The 19,568-nt window shown below is 40.9% G+C and overlaps 1 protein-coding gene across 6 annotated transcripts in view; it reads left to right on the forward strand.

The window, feature by feature from the left end:
- Window positions 1-19,568, forward strand: part of GNE (glucosamine (UDP-N-acetyl)-2-epimerase/N-acetylmannosamine kinase) — a 34,654-nt gene that overhangs the window by 742 nt on the left and 14,344 nt on the right. Inside the window, exons 1-6 of one of the 6 annotated variants that reach the window (XM_063321350.1) lie at window positions 8,731-8,881; window positions 13,898-14,106; window positions 15,289-15,740; window positions 16,903-17,055; window positions 17,525-17,737; window positions 18,414-18,501. In XM_063321350.1, the coding sequence (XP_063177420.1) occupies window positions 8,840-8,881; window positions 13,898-14,106; window positions 15,289-15,740; window positions 16,903-17,055; window positions 17,525-17,737; window positions 18,414-18,501 (1,157 nt within the window). In that variant the 5' untranslated portion in view covers window positions 8,731-8,839. The other 5 variants (XM_063321354.1, XM_063321355.1, XM_063321351.1 and 2 more) reach the window with 5 other exon arrangements.

Raw genomic sequence — 19,568 nt, forward strand, 5'->3', positions numbered from 1 at the left:
TTCGGCAGGGTTTTAGGATTATTAATTGGTTTTATTTTGCTGATGTACCACTGGCAATGAGGGATGGCTCCACCATGCCAGGTGCTACACAGGCACGGCGGGAGGAAAAGCATGGACCCTCAAAGGATTCACATCTCAGGGGGGTGGGAGAAGAGACACAAATGCAGGAAGGGTAACAAGGGCGCTTGGGCTCTGTGGGGTCATTTTTTAAGTAAGTTTTCTCATAAGGCATTCAGCTAACAAGTGAAGTAAATGCAACATTGAGGGAAAGGCAGAGGAGAGGCATGCAGCGGGGAGGAGGAGGACAGCAAATCCATAAAGGTTGGGAAGGTGGCATTGGAGAGAGGGGCAAAGAGCCAGGCAAGCCTCCCAGAGGTAATCCGGAGTCTTTGCCCCTTGGCCAGCACTCCCACTGCCAGAAGTAGTTCTGCTGATGCTGTTGCCCCAAGCTGTTCACTTTGCTACGCCTGTAGAGCAGGTTTTGTGACTCCCTGACATTTGTTTTAAGCTACCAGGGGATACGGTAGGAATCAGGAAAAGATGTGTAAAGGCATTGGAGGTGATGTCTGTCAAATAACAAAACAAAAGGTGTGTACCTATTATGCAAAGATGGCCTGTTCCATTTGAATCCAAATGTCTTACCATATCAACTGGAAATCCCTCTTTCTCTGAAGTGCTTCTTTACATATCCTCCCTTTCCTCTTGCCTCCCAGCCAGCTTTGACTTCAAATTTGGCTTCAGCTCGCCCTGAGATCTGGAGGTGTTGAGAAATATATATCATCACCTTGGATATTCTCCAATGAAGGCATGCATCTAGGACTTAGAATTTTTTAAACACATGGATTTTCAACAAGCACTGAAAATATGTCCATTGTGCTTATTTTTAAGTAAGGAATTAATTGACAACATCTTTTCCCTCTTGTAGCAGTGTTTCTTTATGGTTCTCTAAGTCCAAATGCGACACCGTGTAAGTACATCAGATACTAAAGAGTAAACCAACTTAGGGACAGAAGTGAAAATTAACAAAGCTCCTCGTTCATATTAAGAAAATCAAGGGTGCCAATGGAAATTATAGAATGGTTGCATGTCCCCCAAGGCTTTAAATTAGAATGCTTGTACACAAAAACTAAATGGACTTTTTTGACTTGGTAGCACTCTTCTACCAGAAGATTTCTCACCTCTGCTGCATTGGTCCTTCAGCATATCACAGTTAAATCTATCTGTAGCCTGGAGAACTTTAGCTAATAAAATGTTGGCAGCCCACACTAGGGGGAGTAATTAAGGAGATTCCCATCAACACTGTGCTGCTCAGGGAACGGGCATTTTAATGGCCGTCAAGGATCCCTGCAATCTTTGCCATAAACCATGTGGTAGAAGCCAATCATAGTGATTTTCCCACTAAGTACTTAGCTTTGAAAATACAAAATGTCCTTTTGAAAATCCTGTTTAAATTGGATGCTTTTTCTTACAATTTCATCGTAAAAGATTGAGATGGATCATAGAACTTTGTATGAGAGAATACAGGCATAAGAGCATGCTACATAATGTTCGTATTTCATAACTGCCTTTCAGAGATACACAACGAGGTTTCAGAAAGCACAGGGAAAGTCAGAGAGAGCGCCTCTTGCAACATGGAATCTCACTAGTGAAATAGCAGTGACATTCAGGCTGAGTTTCTCATAAATACTGCCTCAGCAGCCAGGCCAGTCAGAAAGTGATCTGTAACCACACGATTTTGAGTAACCTCCTACATCCTAGAACATAGAGGGCCGTGGGAAAATAGACTGCTAGTCTCTCAATGGTGTATGGTCTTTAGCAGAGGGACCCGGCATAGCCTATGGACATGTGTGTTGAAGTTAGAACATCTATCAAAAGAGTTGCACTTCCTGCAAATCAGGGAATATTTTAGCAGTTGCTTTTATTTCTTTGTAATTCTGGACCATCTTTCATTAAAACATCTAGTACTAAATCAAAACTTCAATAAAAGAACATGGATAGCAAATCCAGCTGAGAAAATCAGACTATCCTGAAGGTTAAGTCAGAATACCAGCTGACTCTTCACATGACTTTTTTCCAGATAAGTATCAAAAAGAAGGAGGGAAAGAAGTAAATGGCCATTTAATATGTGAGGTTTTTTTTCTTTCCTAAATGTCATCCTGAACTCCAAAGATTTGCTCCTCATCATTTACAAGGTCCTGGCTTCCTGTCCAAGTAAAGCATATTTACAGAAGGTTTGTTGGTTGCAGGCTTTCTATGGACTTTTTAGAGATAGTTCCTCTTTTAAAATTTTGTGCTTGTTTTTACTTTTCCTTGACTTTTGTTTCTTGTTAGGAAAAACAAAACTCTTTCTGGAGATCACTGGTGATGAAAATAAGAGCTATAGATACTCCAGACAAAAAAATGGGAATGTTTTATTCTTGACCTAGAATTAAAAACAAAGACATACTTTTGTGTATATGCCTGGTACAGAAAACACTGTAGTTTTGACTGGCATTTGAGCCTTCCATTACATCTCAGAAAACTTCTTCAAAGGAAAAATCTGAAATGGCTTCAGGAAATTCTAATAGCCATGTAATAGTTTAGGATTTAAGATTGGTCTAAAAGTCACATGATTAAAGAAGACATTTGAAAAACTCAGCTAATGATACCTAGTGTGTTACAAACTTCCAAAACAGGAGAATTTACCCTTTGCTTAGTGAACAGCCACAGCTACTCTTCTTTGCCCATTTTATATTCTCTGTCTCCCAAAATTTCCTCATCTGTCTTTGAAACTGTAAACTGACTATATGTTTGTACTGTAACCATCTTTACAATCAAATTTTCTTCTTTCGTCATTTTTTGTCTTAGTGCAGTTAATAGCCCAAGTCCACAAACTACACACAAAGCACATTATTTTAATATGGAAAAAAGGTGGAAATACATGTTTACCATTATTATTCTTTAGTCCTGACATTAGATCTCTGCTTAATAGATTTTCTACATACTTATATGTTAGCATTATTACTCCTTAAAATTAGAAATTAGGAATTAACACTGAAGACATAATATTTCAAATATTTGTCAGCCAGCAGTCACACTGAAAACACAGCTGCATGCAAGTACGATGCCACAGAGGCTCAGAAGGGATAAGGAAGATGTAAAAAAGAGATACTAGTTGTACAAGAAGAGCAAATAGGAACTTCTAGACCTGGTCGCAACACAGGAGGTATTTATTAATAGTGACAGGACACTAGAGTTTGATGCAGTATTCTTCGTTACTGGCAGCCACTTAACTTTCAACACTGCCTGTCAATTTTAAATGGAAAAGTTAGGCAGTCTTATCACTACATTATTGTTTCTGGCTTGCCCCTTCCTTTTTTCCCGGCTTCTGGCCTGTTGGACTTCCTCTCCGAGCCAGCACAGCCCTTGTGCCTTTGTTAGAGCTTGCAAGCACTCCCAGACTCCCATGCGCAACTGCTCCTCTCCGGACAGACAACACAGTCCACCCTTAATCTCATTGTACCCACTGAAAGGAAGATTGGACTGAGGGCAGAGGGCTGATGGGCGCAAGCAGAATACTAGATTAGAACCATAGCACTGCTGGAACATGGTAATTTTGGTATCTTCCATCTTTAAAATTGCGAGCATACAGTAGGAATGAAACAGAAATTATGTAGGTTTGGCTTCCACTGAAAGCTGGATAAAAGAATTAAGCTCAGTCCTGCAAACCTGCCTCTTTAAAGAAATATAAACAACTTGTTATTGGAATGAAAGCCCAAAGTGACCAGAACTAAGAAAGCTTAACAGAACTTGCTTTCTGGTCTTTCACGTATGATAGCCACTTGCCTCCAGATAACTTGGCTGTTTTTCTGCATGGTTTCCTCAACCAAGTATGCATAACAAATAACTATCCCACCTGTAGCTGAGGTGGAAACTGGGATCTGGTATTTGGCAAACTTACTCACTTTTCTTACCTACAATCTTACAGCATCCAATCAAGTTGGTTCCTCTCTGGCTTTTGTCCAAATACTCGGAGTATGTACAGCAGTCCTATTCATTCCTGTTTGAACATACTCCAAGTTGTTTTAAGTAAACTATGTTGTCTACAGATCAAGGGGTTTAGATGCACAGCATGGGCATCAGCACAGTAAGAGGAAGAATTCCACCACAAGAATCGCCCTGGTCTAGGCTGCCATTGTTGTTCAAGAGCAACTCGTTTGAATACAGCTTGGGTATGGTGAACTGTGTCATATTCCCCAGTGGATCTTTGATGTGTGTCAACGATCAGCAATGGCAATCATATTTATTCCAGCAGGACTGAACATGAGTGGAGCTTCAGAAGAAGAAAACAAACCATAACCTTAAGAGCTTTTAATCCAAGTAAAGAAAACAGACCCTTTTGAAGGATTAAGCAGATCACACAAGCAGAGTGAATCACATGATGACAGCAAAAAGTGTGTCGATTCCACTATTTTATTTTTAGAGAGAGGGAGTGGGAAAGAAAAGTTTTATGGTTTTTTTCAGCTGAAATTAAGATAAAGGCTCAAGTTGTTAGAGATTGAACGAACTGAAAAAAAAATCCTGTTGAGGTTGCCTGCACTCTTTCCAGTGGTTTTCATGGATTTCAGATGGATGTTGTTTCATCCCCTCACCCCTGACCAAGGAATCCTCTACAACAGAGGTTGCTCTTCATACCCTGTTTCTATCACATGTCACAACTCTAGCTAGTTACTGGAAACCTGACTCAAATTTTATAGGATATAGGCAAATGCAGTTATATCGTAATACACCAGACATCAGCATATGCCATCTTTCCAATAAGAGGCTGTTATAGATCATTGGCAGCTCTAAAGAAAATCCTGTGATGTTTTTAAGCTAATTCCTAGTTATTTCAATGAGACTCACAACTCTACTTGTTACCTGGAGTTTTGATTCATGATTACCTGATTTTAACATAGAATTGTAGAACCATTCAGGATGGAAAAGACCCTTAAGATCATTGAGTCCAACTGTTAACCTAACACTACCAAGTCCACCACTAAACCGTGTCCCTAAGTGCCACATCTACATATCTTTTTTTTAAATACTTCCAGGGTTGGTGACTTAGCCACTTCCCTGGGCAGCCTGTTCCAATGCTTGGCAACCCTTTTGGTGAACAATTTTTTCCTAATATCCATACTAAACCTCCCTTGGTGCAACTTGAGGCCATTTTCTCTTGTCCTACAACTTGATACTTGGGAAAACAGACCAGCCCCAACCTCACTACAGGTCGTTGTAGCGAGTGTTAAGGTCTCCCCTCAGCCTCCTTTTCTCTAGGCTAAATAACCCCAGTTCCCTCAGCCGCTTCTCATAAGGCAGCTCCCTTCACCAGCTTCGTTGCTTTTCTTTAGACACATACCCTCCCCGAGACAAACCACAGAATTTCACATAGTTTTGGATTTCCTCTCTCTTGGCCAGGAATTCTGTGCCTAACAATCTCATCTACGTGCAGGTCCTCTTTTTGTGTTAGCATGACACGCTGACCAAAGATGTGAGCTATCTATGTTGTGGTGAGGAGAGAATAAAATCCCAAATTTCCCTTTGCGTAGCATCTATGTTATTGCCTTATCTCCATCTCTTCCCTTTCTCTGAAACATCAGATAGAAGCTGCTAGCCTATGATGTGATACTGGTCTAGCTAACACCCTGCTGTGGTTGCTTACAGTTACTATTAACTGCACAGCTCACCTGGTAGTTTTAACTGCGAAGAACAAAAAGGAAAATACAGGAAGGTAATAATTTGTTATGCTTTCCCCACTGCATGTATCTGCTTATATTCTCCTTATATCATGCAGTATGTGTCACTTGGTCTTTTCCTATAAGAGATATTCGTAATGGAATGCATTCACAGCAGCTGAGCACTGCTGTGCTACAATCTTCAAAAGTTATTATTTTGGCTGTGTTAGCAGGACCTGCTCTTCTGAAAGCACTATGACCCTTACCTTTAAAATTGAAGTTGCTTTCAAGTGTTTGAGGCTGGGCAGTACAGAATTGACACGGGCAGCTGCTTCTAGTTGCTTTTGAAAATCTTAGCCTAAGTTTTCACCTTCTTACACTCAGCAGCTGGTATGAAGAGCTGAGGAAAGAAGTAATTAAAGCTCCACCTCATGTAGATGTTGATTTAAACAGACATATTCCTTTGGTTTCAAGAGGCAAGAAGTAACACAGTGCTTAGCCCCACATGCTACTGACTCTGTCCACACTATCCATCTCCTGGACGTAGACATGAACTGACAAATCCCTTGTCAGGCCACAGTTTAGCCCCTTTCACCTCTTTCAGGGTGGATTTCCAAAGAGTCTGATCTTTGAGCCAGCTGCAAACCAAACCAGATGATCTTGGTCCTTCTGTTCAAAGCAGCATGACCTCTCTAGAAAGAAGTAAGCTCCTCATCTCCAGCATTTACCAGCACCTTGTGTATTAGTGTCTGTTTAGACCCTGCAGGGCTATTGCCATTTCTGATTATTTTTGATGAGGCGGGGGACAATGAATTAATGTGAACACTGAGACCTTACTCCTTTAATAAGCCCCGGTACTGCCTCAGGGCTTGGCAAAGACAGGAGGCCATCTTCACAGTGTCATCAGAGATTTTGAGCAGCAAAGAGTAAGGCTGACTGGAGTAGGCAGGTTGTGGGTGAGGCTTCTCCTCCCGTCTCATCTTTCTGGATAGCATTTGTCTCTCTGCTGGAAAGACTTGGGGCAGGCGTCACTCAGTAACACATGATAAATTTCATCCTATTTATGTAATATGTGAGGTCTGTGGGGGAGAACTAAAAGAAGCATAAACTTTCCCCTTTCTTCTCCAGCTTGTGCTGCAAGATGCTGAAACACCATTAAAACATTTCTGGAAAAAAAAACACATCAAGAGATGCACTCATGCTGTTGTAAGAATAATTAACTATGTAGTTGCTTCAAGCTGTGTAAGTACTAGTATAATGCAGAATTTGTTAATATATACACACTTTCATACACTCATGCTCAGGTATGATTTAGGCTCATCCTCAGCATTTTGCTTCTGTGAAACCAGCTGTAGATATACTAGTGAGCTTACCACAACCCAAAAGCATTTACAGGAGACGAGACAAACTCACTTATAATGACATTTCCAGAATGCACATAGGTCCTTAAGCAATGTGCAATATGCATAAAGAAAATCTACTAATGCAGAGAACAATGAAAACAAGTTAAGTGGGACATGAATTGAACCTAAGGTGCCTTCCAGTTGCTATTACTACCTCTGGTCAGCATTTCAAGTTAAGATCCCCGGTAATTTGAGAAGTGGGTGTGCTGCAATATTCTCAAAACACTGAGGCTTTGAGGAGCTATGACTCACTGGACCACAGCTGCCTGAGGACTTTCTGAACGTCACCATAAGATGTTCTTTTTGTCTCTCTTGGGAAATAGTTCGCAATCTTAAATTCCAAAAGGCAAGTCTTAAAGGTGTTTTACTTTTTAAATTACATTGCCATAACTCCTATTTAAGATCTTTCTTTAGTTGAAGACTTCAGTATTTGTTCCTCAAAGCTGTTCTAAACAAATATGTGTAACAGCTAGAAAAGTCAACTTCTCCCTAGTAAAGGACAGGAATGCAACCATTCCCATTCCTTCCCTCTATTTTCCTTTAGGTATGTCAGCCTCAGGAGTCACTATTAAGATTAATTTTTCTGAGCAGTAGGGGGCAAAAGCAGAAGGGATTCAAGACACCTCATGTATTATATGGATGAACAAAGATACAACTTGGACTGAAAAACTATGTTGGAGTGCAGGTGCCAAACATCTGAATGTGGCACAAGCATGATCAGATAGATGGCCCTACCACATTAGACTGTCAGGTTTCAGCCACACAAATATGAGATCTATCAGAGGGAGAAAAATGGTTGAATTCTCATTTTACTAGGATTGTGTGACACCAGCTACCAAAACTGTTTTATTTAGGTGCTTCCATACCAAAATATAGTGGGCATACATTGCTGTTGTTACACATGGTGCCTAGGGTACTGAACTAGGATCCAAGTCACAGTACTCTCACTAGTAAGAAGCATTTTGACCCCAAAACACAACCAGTGTGAGAAAACACATCTCTTCTACAATCAACTGAAACACAGAGACAATCAGCATTACTTGACAGCTGGTATTAACAGCTTTCTTGATTGTGTCACATGCCAATGAAGTCAACAGGATTTAAGGAAATGCTGATATTGTTGGCCGAATTAACACCAAAGTCATAGAATTCTGTAGCACACCCAGAAACCCTTCATGAGCTACCGTCAGGAACTCCAGCCACAGGGCGCTGTACTTCATCATATCCTGCACCATCAGGCAACCTCCTCTCGCTGTGGGCCGTGTCCGTCCTCGCTTTGCATCTCCCACAGGCAACCTCACAGCTTTCGGACAGCCCTCATTTTGAAGGCTCTTAAACATGACGGTGGTGCCCACTGGAGCTGTAAGATCATTCAGCAGATTTACCCGGATGGCTCTGATGCGCATTGCATCAGGTTATTCCACGTATAACCCGGCAGCAGGAGGCCGTCCTGACGCACGGGCACGGCCCCTCGTCGCGAAGGCAAACCAGCGCAGGACCTTGCAAACACCAGCACGGGCAGCCCCCGCGCTCAGCCCTGCGGCGGCGGGGTGCGGGGTGCGCGGTGCTGGGGCGGGAGCGAAGGAAGGCCCCGCTTCTGAACTGCCGGGCGCGGGTGAGGCGCGGCGTTTGGCGCGCCGGGGGGCTCCCCACACCTCATCCCGACCCCCGCCGCCAGCCGCTAGCCCCGCGCGGAGGCGGGGCGGGACCGCCCTGCTGGGGGCGGGTCTGGCTCGGCCTTTGATGCGTTCGGCTTCAGCGCTGCCGCTGCGGCTTCGGCGCCGGGTGAGGTGACCGCGCAGCGAGGTGACGGCGGAGCGGGGCTGTGCCGGCCCGGCCCGGCCTACGCGGGGTGTCTAGTCCTCCAGAGGGACCGGGGCCGCTGAGGCCGTGCTGCCGAGCGGGAGCGGCTAACGGCGTGGCGGGTGGGGTGGCGGGGGCGTCAGCGGGCCGGAAGAGCTGGGGGTGGGCGCGCGTGCGCGCGCCTGGAGCGCCGCGGCGGGGGCGGGCGCTGGGAGAGGCGGGCAGGGGCGTGAGGCTGTGGGCCCGCGGCGGGAGGGCCGTGCCGTGCCGTGCCGTTGTGTCTTGGGCGGGAGGGGCGGACTCTGTACCTCCCGCAAACCGGAATGTGCGCGGGAGTCTTCCGCCGGCGAGCGGAGAGAGCGGCCGCGGGCGTGTACGCGTGTGGGGATCGGGGAGGAGGGGAGGGCTGTCCACGGACGGGCACGGGCGCACCTTTGCGTGTTCGGGGGCGTGTTGAGGGACTGGCCTCCCGCCCGTGGAGGCGATAGGCCCCCGGAGGAAGTGGCCCTGCCCAGGGTTGCGCGCACAAGCGTGCGCTGCGTGGCGGAAGGGCGCTCCCGTCAGCGTGCCGGTGTCTGCCGGGGGTGCGCGGCGGGAGCGGCGCTCTGCCGTGTGGAAGAAAGGAGGAGCGGGAGGGTACAGCCCACGCGGGGGCAGTAAATGTGTCCGTGGGCGTGAGAGGCGCAGAGGGGGTGAGCCCGCGCGCGCACACGAGGAAGAGCGGCAGTGGAGGGGTCGATCCCGTTCCTGGGGGGAGACGGTGGGCAGGGCGTTCCAATACGTGCGCGGGGTGACACTGAGAGTGCTTTTTCCGCTTACACAGATGCATTGAAGGAGGTTGTGTTGGTTTTGTGTAGGGCTGGTTTTGTAGGTGGTGACCTGCGCAGGGCTGCAGGAACAGCACACGTGTGTGCATACAGGCGATACAGAAGTGATGGCTCCATGGATGAAGAAGGGTGGCATGAATACACGTACTAGTACATGGTGTGGGAAGAGTTTTGGGCAGAATGACCAATATGCATACGGCATAGCAAAGCAAGAGGGACAATCAAACGATTCCACAAGCACGCTGGCACAAGTGTAGAGATTGTAAAGAGGAGTATTCCAGGCTCTTTGATTTTGAAAAATCATCGCTTCAGAAATGTGAATGTAGAATATACAGGTGGTATTTTTTTTTTTTTTTGGTGAAATACTGATAAAGGAGTGTCTCATGCACTTGAGACTGCTAACAGAAATAGTAGCTACTTGGTTGCTGTAAAGTCTGGCACGGAATTCCCCAATCTTAAAAAGTCCTTGAACCTCTAATAGTCTAAAAGCCTTAAGATGGGATATGGAAGAGCAGTAGACCAAAAAAAGCAGAGATTAATTACTTCACATAGTCCTTCATGGAGCACTATTTTATTTCTTCTTTCTGCCGAAGATTACTAGTCCCAGCAATGTGGAAGAGATAGACCTTGGAAAAGGAAGATAGATACCATTCTAAAGAAGGATGTGTAGGTCAAACTCAGTATATCATTGAACACCTAGAAACTTAAGAGGCAATTGCTAGTGATTATTTATTTAAAAGAACTACAGTGAACAGTTCTGAAAAGAGGTGATTAGCCTGCAAAACCTGTTAAAATTCTAAAACCATAGTAGTAACAAAATTATGTAGCTATGGCATTATATCTCTGGTTGAAGGAATATAGCGTTAATGGTTGAAGGGACTTTGCCATTACTTGTTGATGGTGAATGCTGTCTGAAAATACAGAATTATTTTTGCATTTACAGGCTCAGAATAGGACAGAGTCAAGATAGAATTCTGTTTTTAAATTGTGATGTAGTAATACATCATACATTTCTTTAGAAATCATCATCCAACTTAACCTGAAAAACAATAAACTAGTTTAACTAGCGGTAAATTTCCTCATGTAGTTAACACTTATATTGGATTGTTACCAGTCCTTTTGCTAGAGTAAATATTTTGGCTCTTCAGAAAAACACCTGTTAAAACTGACAGCAATAGAAAAACTGTGCAGCAAGGCCTGTGTGTGGCTTACTTGCAGCTTTTTGAAACTATTGTGTTACAGAGTTTAAGTCAGAACTAAAAATAATTCTGGGGCTTACTGAAACCTAATGTTAACAGAAGTTGAAATGCAAAAATAGCATGATTTGCTTTTGGTTCTGGTCAGTTCATGTGTCTTTGAAGTATCTACACATCTACGTCTGAAATTATTTCAAGAGGCTGTTATTGCAACTGATAGCAACTGTAATTAAATGTGGTCTGTGTGGCCAGAAAGATGGGTGATCTAGAGAGTCAGTTCTGGTAGGTCTGTAGTTATGGTGAACAATGAGATTTTATTTTTTTACAACTTACATATTTAGTATTTTACGAGATTATCAAGGAGGGCGGAAAACTATCCTGCTTCTTAAAAGCCTGCTTTGCATAAATGAAAAGATAACTGCTTAGTCAGAGGGGAAGTGATGGTTCTATCTCAGGCAGGTAACTTGGAGTAAGTGGACTTTGGGTAAACTCATTTTGTTACTTCCTTATTCTGTGCCCTTTTACTTTGGCTTCTCAGTTTATGTAGTACAGAATATGTATGCAGCAGTGGCTGACTTGAAGAGTCTTCAGAGAGGTTTGCTTCTATTTATACTAACATTATTCATGCAGTTTCAAAGACAAGCTTATAGGGATGTCAGAAGAGGCCTTCACATCTTGAACGTGGATTTATTTGAATTAGTGGCTGTTTTTACATGTGAAATGACAGGATGTCTTGCTCAGAACCACCTCCAAAAAGAGCTTGTTTTAGAAATAAGAAGAGCAGTGGTTCTGTGAGATGTGAGTCTAGCTCATGTGGTTTCAGGTGTCACTTGGTGATAGAGGATAACATGTTCTCTGACCTGCTTTTATAAAGCATCTAAACCCTGTAAAGTACTCTCTACATTTTCAACATGAGGTACTGAATTTCTTACATACATTTGAAATATTTCAAGCCTGCTGGACAAAGAAAGACAAGATTAAATTAAAACAGCCATCATATGCACACATAACTGCAGATGTTTTCAGCATGAGGAAGTAAACAGTTTGCCGGAAGGATTATCATCTGACCCTTTGAAAGTGTAAAACAGTAACTGATTAACAGACTACTTTTGAAGTGAGGTTCAAATGTAAATTCAAATGAAGGGGCTCAATGTAAGCCAAATAATATCTCTTACTTTATGGCTGATTCCATAGAACTCAGCTTAATTTGTCATGATAGTAATCAAGTGCTGAAATTCCAGGCTGTATCTATTCTACTGAAGTTGGTTAGCGTAGCCATAGCTGCTTTGCTTGACTAGATGAGAAATGCCATTTCTTACGAGCTTAGGCATGGCAGCCGTCCTTGTTTTTTGCCACTTAAGCTTTATTCTGGAAGGTAGTGTGAACTACTCTCAGGAATCACAGTTGTTGGAGTTAAACTAGAAAAACATCACTGCCAGTCATAGTTTTGCAGAGCCACAATGGATTGCAAGTGGAGACTTGAAATGTCTCTTGCCTTTGACAACTTGGGATAAACTTCTGATCACTCGAACACTACTATTATACTGAAACATTGTTTCATTATGTCTGATAAAACCTAAACTAAATCTCTGTTAAAAATAGGGAAATCGTTGAAAAGTTGCTGAATTTTCTAAGTTTTGTAAGACTGCAATGTCACGATAGCCTTTCTTTTAAAAATTTACTGAAAATAATTAAATGTAATGTAAAAGGAGCATGAAATTGCATGTCAGTATAATCATGCCTGCATAGCAGCTGCTCAGAAAGAGCTTCCTTAGCTGTCAAAACCAGTAGAGAGACTGGTATGACTGAGTCAGAGATGAGCAATCCTTGTGCGTTAATCTGGAAAAAGATTACTTGCCATTAAACTGAAGTAAAAATATGACATAATGTTAGATTTCATACCAAAGGATAGTATTACTTAAAATACAGTTCTTCTTGGAAGGAGAACAACAAAAAGGTTGTAAATAGGTGGTCTGATACCCTCTGCTACTAATTTAGTAGTTTCTGTTTGGGGGTGGGGGGGAGGAAATTTGGGTTATTTTGGGGGAATTATTGCTGTATCCCTTTTTAATAGGCTTTTCTTTTTCTCTAAAGTGTTTTTTCCAATTGCTAAATGGGAACCAAAAAAAACCCGCAGCAAAAACAGCATGGCAAAATAGTGAACAGAGGATAGGTAAACATTAAAAATTATTACATAGCTTAATCAGCTACTAAACAGGCTGGATTGGATTAGGATAACGTCTTGTTACAGTAACTGATGATGTTGCTTGTAAAAATACTGAGTTTCTGTGGTATTTCAATTGTCAGAAACTTTTTTAAATAGCCTCCAAATTGCCTGAAGATAATCATCATCCTTATTTGTCTACTTCTCTTCAAAAGTTGTTGTCTTGTTGTAACCTAATATTGTATTGTTGAATATCCTGATGTAGTAAATGTTTAACTGACTTTACGTCACCAAAGTGTGTTTAACAGATACATAAACTGACTCAGGCAAAAACTTTCTCTTTCTGTTCACACAGTCTGTCAGTGAATGTATTTTTTAGCAGTTTGTTCCATTTTGTGGTTTTGGAATATGAGATATTTTTTTCTTTCATTTACTAAGGCATTAATAATTTTTCCACTTATACAGAAGTTTCCATCTGAATGGGAAAAAGTCATTTTACTGTTCAATTACAGTTGAACTTCATAATACTTCAATATTGTTTATATAGATGTTTTATATATTATTTATAGAAATAGAGGTTTTAAAATTAAGTGGGGTTTAACTAAAAAAAAATATATGTAAATCTGACCTCTTATAAAATCTCCTAATGACAGGTACTGTAAGGGATCAGTTGTCAGTTATCAGTGGATGAGTTAGTATGTGTCCACAATTCTGGGCTGCATTTACGTATGCTGTTCATGAAGTGTACCATTTATTTGCTGTAAACATTACTATTAATGCTGCTGCTATTTTTTTCCCCCCTCTTATTTAGGAAGTGTATTTCAAGAATCTTTCAAAACAGAAGCAAAAGGAAGTCATGGAGAAGAATGGGAACAACCACAAACTTCGTGTTTGTGTTGCTACTTGCAACCGTGCTGATTATTCAAAATTAGCTCCCATTATGTTTGGTATTAAGGCAGAACCACAGTTCTTCGAGCTTGATGTTGTAGTGCTTGGTTCCCACCTGATTGATGATTATGGGTAGGTGAATTTTTGTGTCTCTGCCAATCTGTTTCTGGGGTGTTAGTGATAACATCATGAATGTTAGGTAACAAAATCCTTGTCATTGTGAATGTACACAAGAAAATTTTAAATGTATTTTTCAGATTTTATCTAATTTTGCAGCTCCTTCTGAGATTGCATGTTTCTGTGTTTTTTCCAATCAATCTTGGAATTTTAGAAAGTTTTGTGTAAATGCTGTAATTGAGGTCTTCAACATGATCACAGACTTTATGAAGTGAGAAACTGAATTAATTCAGATTTCTGTAAGAGTCTGGTGATTATGGAATGAAAATGTGGATTTAAGCTGATTTAAATCAGATTTAATTTTCACTGAAAGTGTAATCCTTTGAATAAGACAGTGACTGTGTCAGACAGGTTGAAGACAAAACTGGAAGACTTCTGAGTTTTTTTCCTCTCTTATTGCAGCTAAAGTACACAGACTACTTAGGTCAAGTTTAGTGAACATAGAAGACAGGTAGTCTCATACAGATGTGTGATCTTTCATATCTCAAATACATAACTGTAAACAGTAACAATTATCAGTACTCAAGGAATGTTTTAATTTTCTCATTATGGAATGAAGCTGGTAGTATCTGTGGAAAACCCTTTTTCTTTACTGCCCTTTGAACTTAAGGACTCTTTGTGCAGTGATTTCTTAAGTCTATGAGTATATAAGTCTTGATACATCTCAAATACAGAATCAGAAAAATGCATGCTAGGTGCAGGATGTTTTCCTTGAACATAGAGGCCTCAGCTTTGCATCATATCTGTTGTAATTATACATTTGTCCAGCAAAGTCAATATATTGGTGAGGAGACAACATACCTTTCCTGAAAGGAAGTCATGCCATATCTGTTCTCTGGAAGGCTCCACAAACACGTGAACAGTTTGATTTCTGAGGATTTCCAGAACATGTTCAGCAAAGCTCCTCATTAAAGGTGTCTAGAAAAACTTGATGTCTGGAGCATGAGGGAAGATCTTTGTATGGATGAGAATATTCTGTAAAGTTCTTAAAAACTAGTTTCCTCAATGAAGGACATATAATAAGCACGCCTTTTTTCAAACCAGGTACAACTATTATAATACGCAGTTATTTTGTCAAGCTATGTTGCTGTAAAACCAAGTTGTATTTACTCTTAACTGTTTTCTTCTTACCTTCAGTAATACCTATCGTATGATTGAACAAGATGACTTCGATATTCATACAAGATTGCACACCATTGTGAGAGGGGAGGATGAGGCAGCTATGGTGGAGTCAGTGGGCCTTGCGTTAGTCAAGTTACCAGATGTCCTGAACCGCCTGAAGCCTGACATAATGATAGTTCATGGGGACAGATTTGATGCTTTGGCCCTGGCCACATCTGCAGCCCTGATGAACATTCGCATTCTTCACATTGAAGGTGGGGAAGTCAGTGGGACCATTGATGACTCTATCAGGCACGCTATAACCAAACTGGCCCATTACCACGTGTGCTGCACAAGGAGTGCAGAGCAGCATTTGATAGCCATGTGTGAAGACCATGACCGCATCCTTTTAGCGGGATGTCCCTCATACGACAAGCTTCTCTCTGCCAAAAACAAGGACTACATGAGTATTATACGCATGTGGCTAGGTGAGCAGTCCACTTTTTATGTTTTTCATACGAATTTCAACACCAGACAAATTCAGTAACTAGGTTACCAGTCTGTGGGATCTGTTGACCAGTGGCTCTCAGAAAAGTACAGGAAAGAAAGAGATGGACTTCTTGCTAGTAAGTTTAAGTTCGCTTAATTGGAGATGATTATCAAGCACCAACCTGCTTCTTCTCAAAAAAAATAAATAGTATATTTGGTAATACTATCTAGTATTTCTCTTTCTGCATTTTCTTTTTCTTTTGTTCTGTGTTCTACCATGTATAGCTGGAAAGCTACAAATCTGTCCTAGTAAACACACCTGGTCCTTTGGTCAAGTCAAAAAAAGTAACTCCTTAAATGGGTAATTTCTCTGAGCTTAACAATTTAAAAGCAGAACAGTCTTATATGAACAGTTATTTTGGTGTAAAGGATGTATCTAAATAGAATCAAAGCTGTTCAAGGCTAATCTAAAAAAAAATCAAAGGGAATTTATATTACAAACATTCTTTTGAGGAATGCATTGCAACAGGGCAACGTGGTGCTGAAAGATTTTGGTGTTTCATATTCATTTACTTACAAATAATTCCTGTAAAGAATGGGGTTTTGTGTTTGCTTTTTATCTTTGACAAAGCAGTCTCCTATATGGCACGTTAACCTGTGTAGTTGGAAGCTGGAATTTTCTTAGATGAGTAGGTGAATATTTTGCAGATAAGCTTTTTTATCAAATGTACTAAAACAAGTATTACTGACGTTTTTAAAGCAGTGGGAATGAAGTCTTTGTTTAAGGATGGGCAACTGAAGGAAAACTTGAGCAGCTTCAGAGGTTTCACATTAATCCAGATTTGCACTGTTGTGAGAACAGGCTCTTGACCCTGGTAGAGTCTTGCAAAGCTTTAGATGTAGGTCTGCAAGTTAACAGTTTGTTGGGGTTTAGATAGTGGTCTCAAAGTTATGAGACTTGCTTAGAGAGGCAAATAATAAGATAGATCCTTTTGTTACTCCCTTCAGTTTTATAGTAGCATGAAAATCTATATGTTGAATATCCCATTCAGTGCCTTGACTCTTCAGGCTTTCACATCAGTAATTTCAAATGTATGTCCTCCCTTCCTCTTACTATTCAATGCCAATAAAAAAAACTTTTCTGGGGCTCCATTTGCACAGGTGAAGATGTCAAAACCAGAGATTATATAGTTGCTCTGCAACATCCTGTAACCACAGATATTAAACATTCCATAAAGATGTTTGAGCTGACACTGGATGCACTCATCTCCTTCAACAAGAGAACACTTGTTCTGTTTCCTAATGTGGATGCAGGTAAGTAATATACCTTCATCACAGAGGGACACATAATAGACTGTCTTTAAAGCATACATTGGTTCTTATGGAGTGCTTTTATCCCAGAACCTCCAGCCAGATGGAAATAGCTGGATGGTCTCAGCATCAGGTGTGCATCTGCTGCAGCACCATGTTGACGTTGCTGGAGGACATTTCATCTTTTCAGTGTGGGGAGGAACATGAAGGGGAACCATGTGACATGTAGAAGTAATATTAGTGCCTCTTAAATTAACTAAAAACTACAAAGTAAAGATTTTTGCAGTGGCTTTTGGAATCAAACTTGGTCTTACATGCCCAGCTCTGCAACTTACAGTGGGAGAATAAAAGTAGAACAAAACCAACTCTGAGCTGTCAACTCAATGAACAGCTATTAGCTCCTTTGCCTGTTTGGACTTTCAGTTTTACAATAGAACTTGAATCATTTGGTCTACCTCTTGTTTTTCTGTAGGAAGCAAAGAGATGGTTCGGGTGATGAGGAAGAAGGGCATTGAGCATCATCCCAATTTTCGGGCAGTAAAGCATGTCCCATTTGACCAGTTCATTCAGCTAGTTGCACATGCTGGTTGTATGATCGGTAACAGCAGTTGTGGTGTCAGAGAGGTGGGAGCATTTGGTACACCTGTCATCAACCTGGGGACACGGCAGACAGGAAGAGAAACAGGTACAAGTTTGCTTAACTACTTTAATTTCCCCATGGTTCTGAGGTTTATTTTCTTCCACAGGATAAAGTCAAATGAATGTTTGACAGAGTCTATCTTGCAGTATCAGTGCTACATAATTTTTGACTCATTTTAAAGCTTTGCTGGCAATTCCTGTGTCACGTAAGATAATGAGGCTTTTATCTATAGACAGGTTAAAATATATCTCTGTTTGCAGTGGATTCTGTTTAGCAGAATAGCCAACTATTTTGTTTTCCCTTTATAGCTAGTTTGATGTTTTACATGTATTAAAATTTCACTTTAAAAAATATGAACTCTTCACCTCTTCAGGAAGTAACCGTATTGTGGTATTTCACGGATATGCAGATAGGACACAAACAGCCATTTACGCCCTGTTTTCATTTGTGCTTTTTTAATTTAATAATAGAATTCTGTTGAAGGCTAATATTCTACTCTGTAGTGTTTTGTTATGCATGACAGCATATCTTAGGAGTCATCACTGCTCTACTGGGAGCAAGGGGAGGCACATAACTGATGAAGAGCAATGTCAATTTGGCTGGAGTTTTTCCTGCTCGGAGGAAACAAAAATAATTATTGCTTCGTTTCTAAAGCAGTTCACATCCTCTAGTGTAATTTGAGGAGCTGACCTGTCCTATTATGTTAACTTTTGTAATCTAGGTGAAAATGTCCTTCATGTTCGTGATGCAGATACGCAGGATAAGATTCTGCATGCTCTACAGTTGCAGTTTGGTAAACAGTATCCATGGTAAGTATATTCATCATGCTTCATTGGAGGGGATGCTAAAGCAGTAGAGTAAAAGACACTTAATCCTGAGGTGGTTTGAATCAATATTTGATTGGAGTGCTTTTAATGCACTAATCTGAGGTTATAAATTATTTTTCATTCCATATACCTTATTCAGAATCATAATGCAATATCCAGTAGGCAGATCAGTATTTTTAGAGCAAAATGTTACTTGTAGTGTTTTGATATAACTAGTAATTTAACATCCAACAGAAAGTCAAGAAGACAAAATTCATATGTTTGCTTAGTCTACCATGATTTAAGAGAGCTTGTTCCATAGGATCAGCATGGGGGAGAACATCCTATCTGCCAACTTCTGACTCATGCCTGAAAGACACGCTATTTTATAGCTGGATTGACCTCAGGCATGATATGTAGAGTCTCCAGAGTGCAAGCTTCAAGGGAAGCTGCAAGATTATAGCAAGACAGTTTTAGTTATTCATCAGCCATACAGTATTAACCCTCAGTTCTTTAACATACAAGTTCTCATAAACTTCAAGAAATAACAGTTGTCTAATTAAGGACAAGAATCAAGAGTCTATTTCTTAAGAACCTCAATAGAGTAATTTACTGAATAAAACTGAATTCTGTAATACCAAATGTCTGATACTGTGTATGATGATATTTTAAAACCACGCTTACATGTTGAAAACTGACATGAAAGCACATGAAAGTCCCGACATGAAATAACTGACATTATTGCGTAGTTGTCATCTGTGTGGTAAGCACATTTTGTCTGGACTTGTAGCACACACATAAACTTTCTAAAATTTAGAGATTTATCAGGTCGGTCCTTTAATTAAACCCTTAATTTATTATTTTTTTTCGTATCATTAGCTCTCCAGTTTTCTACATTCCATGTTTTGTATTCCAAAATGCAGCTAATGCCAAAATTGCGCAATCTATTGTGTGATCTTCAAACTACTGACACTTACCTACCATGTGCCATGACAGACTCAAGTAGTGTGAGCTTCAGCATTGTTAGTGTAGCCATATCATAATTTTGTAATGATATAGCGTTACAGCCT

This window comes from Chroicocephalus ridibundus, chromosome Z, assembly GCF_963924245.1.
Source record: "Chroicocephalus ridibundus chromosome Z, bChrRid1.1, whole genome shotgun sequence".
Taxonomy (NCBI): domain Eukaryota; kingdom Metazoa; phylum Chordata; class Aves; order Charadriiformes; family Laridae; genus Chroicocephalus; species Chroicocephalus ridibundus.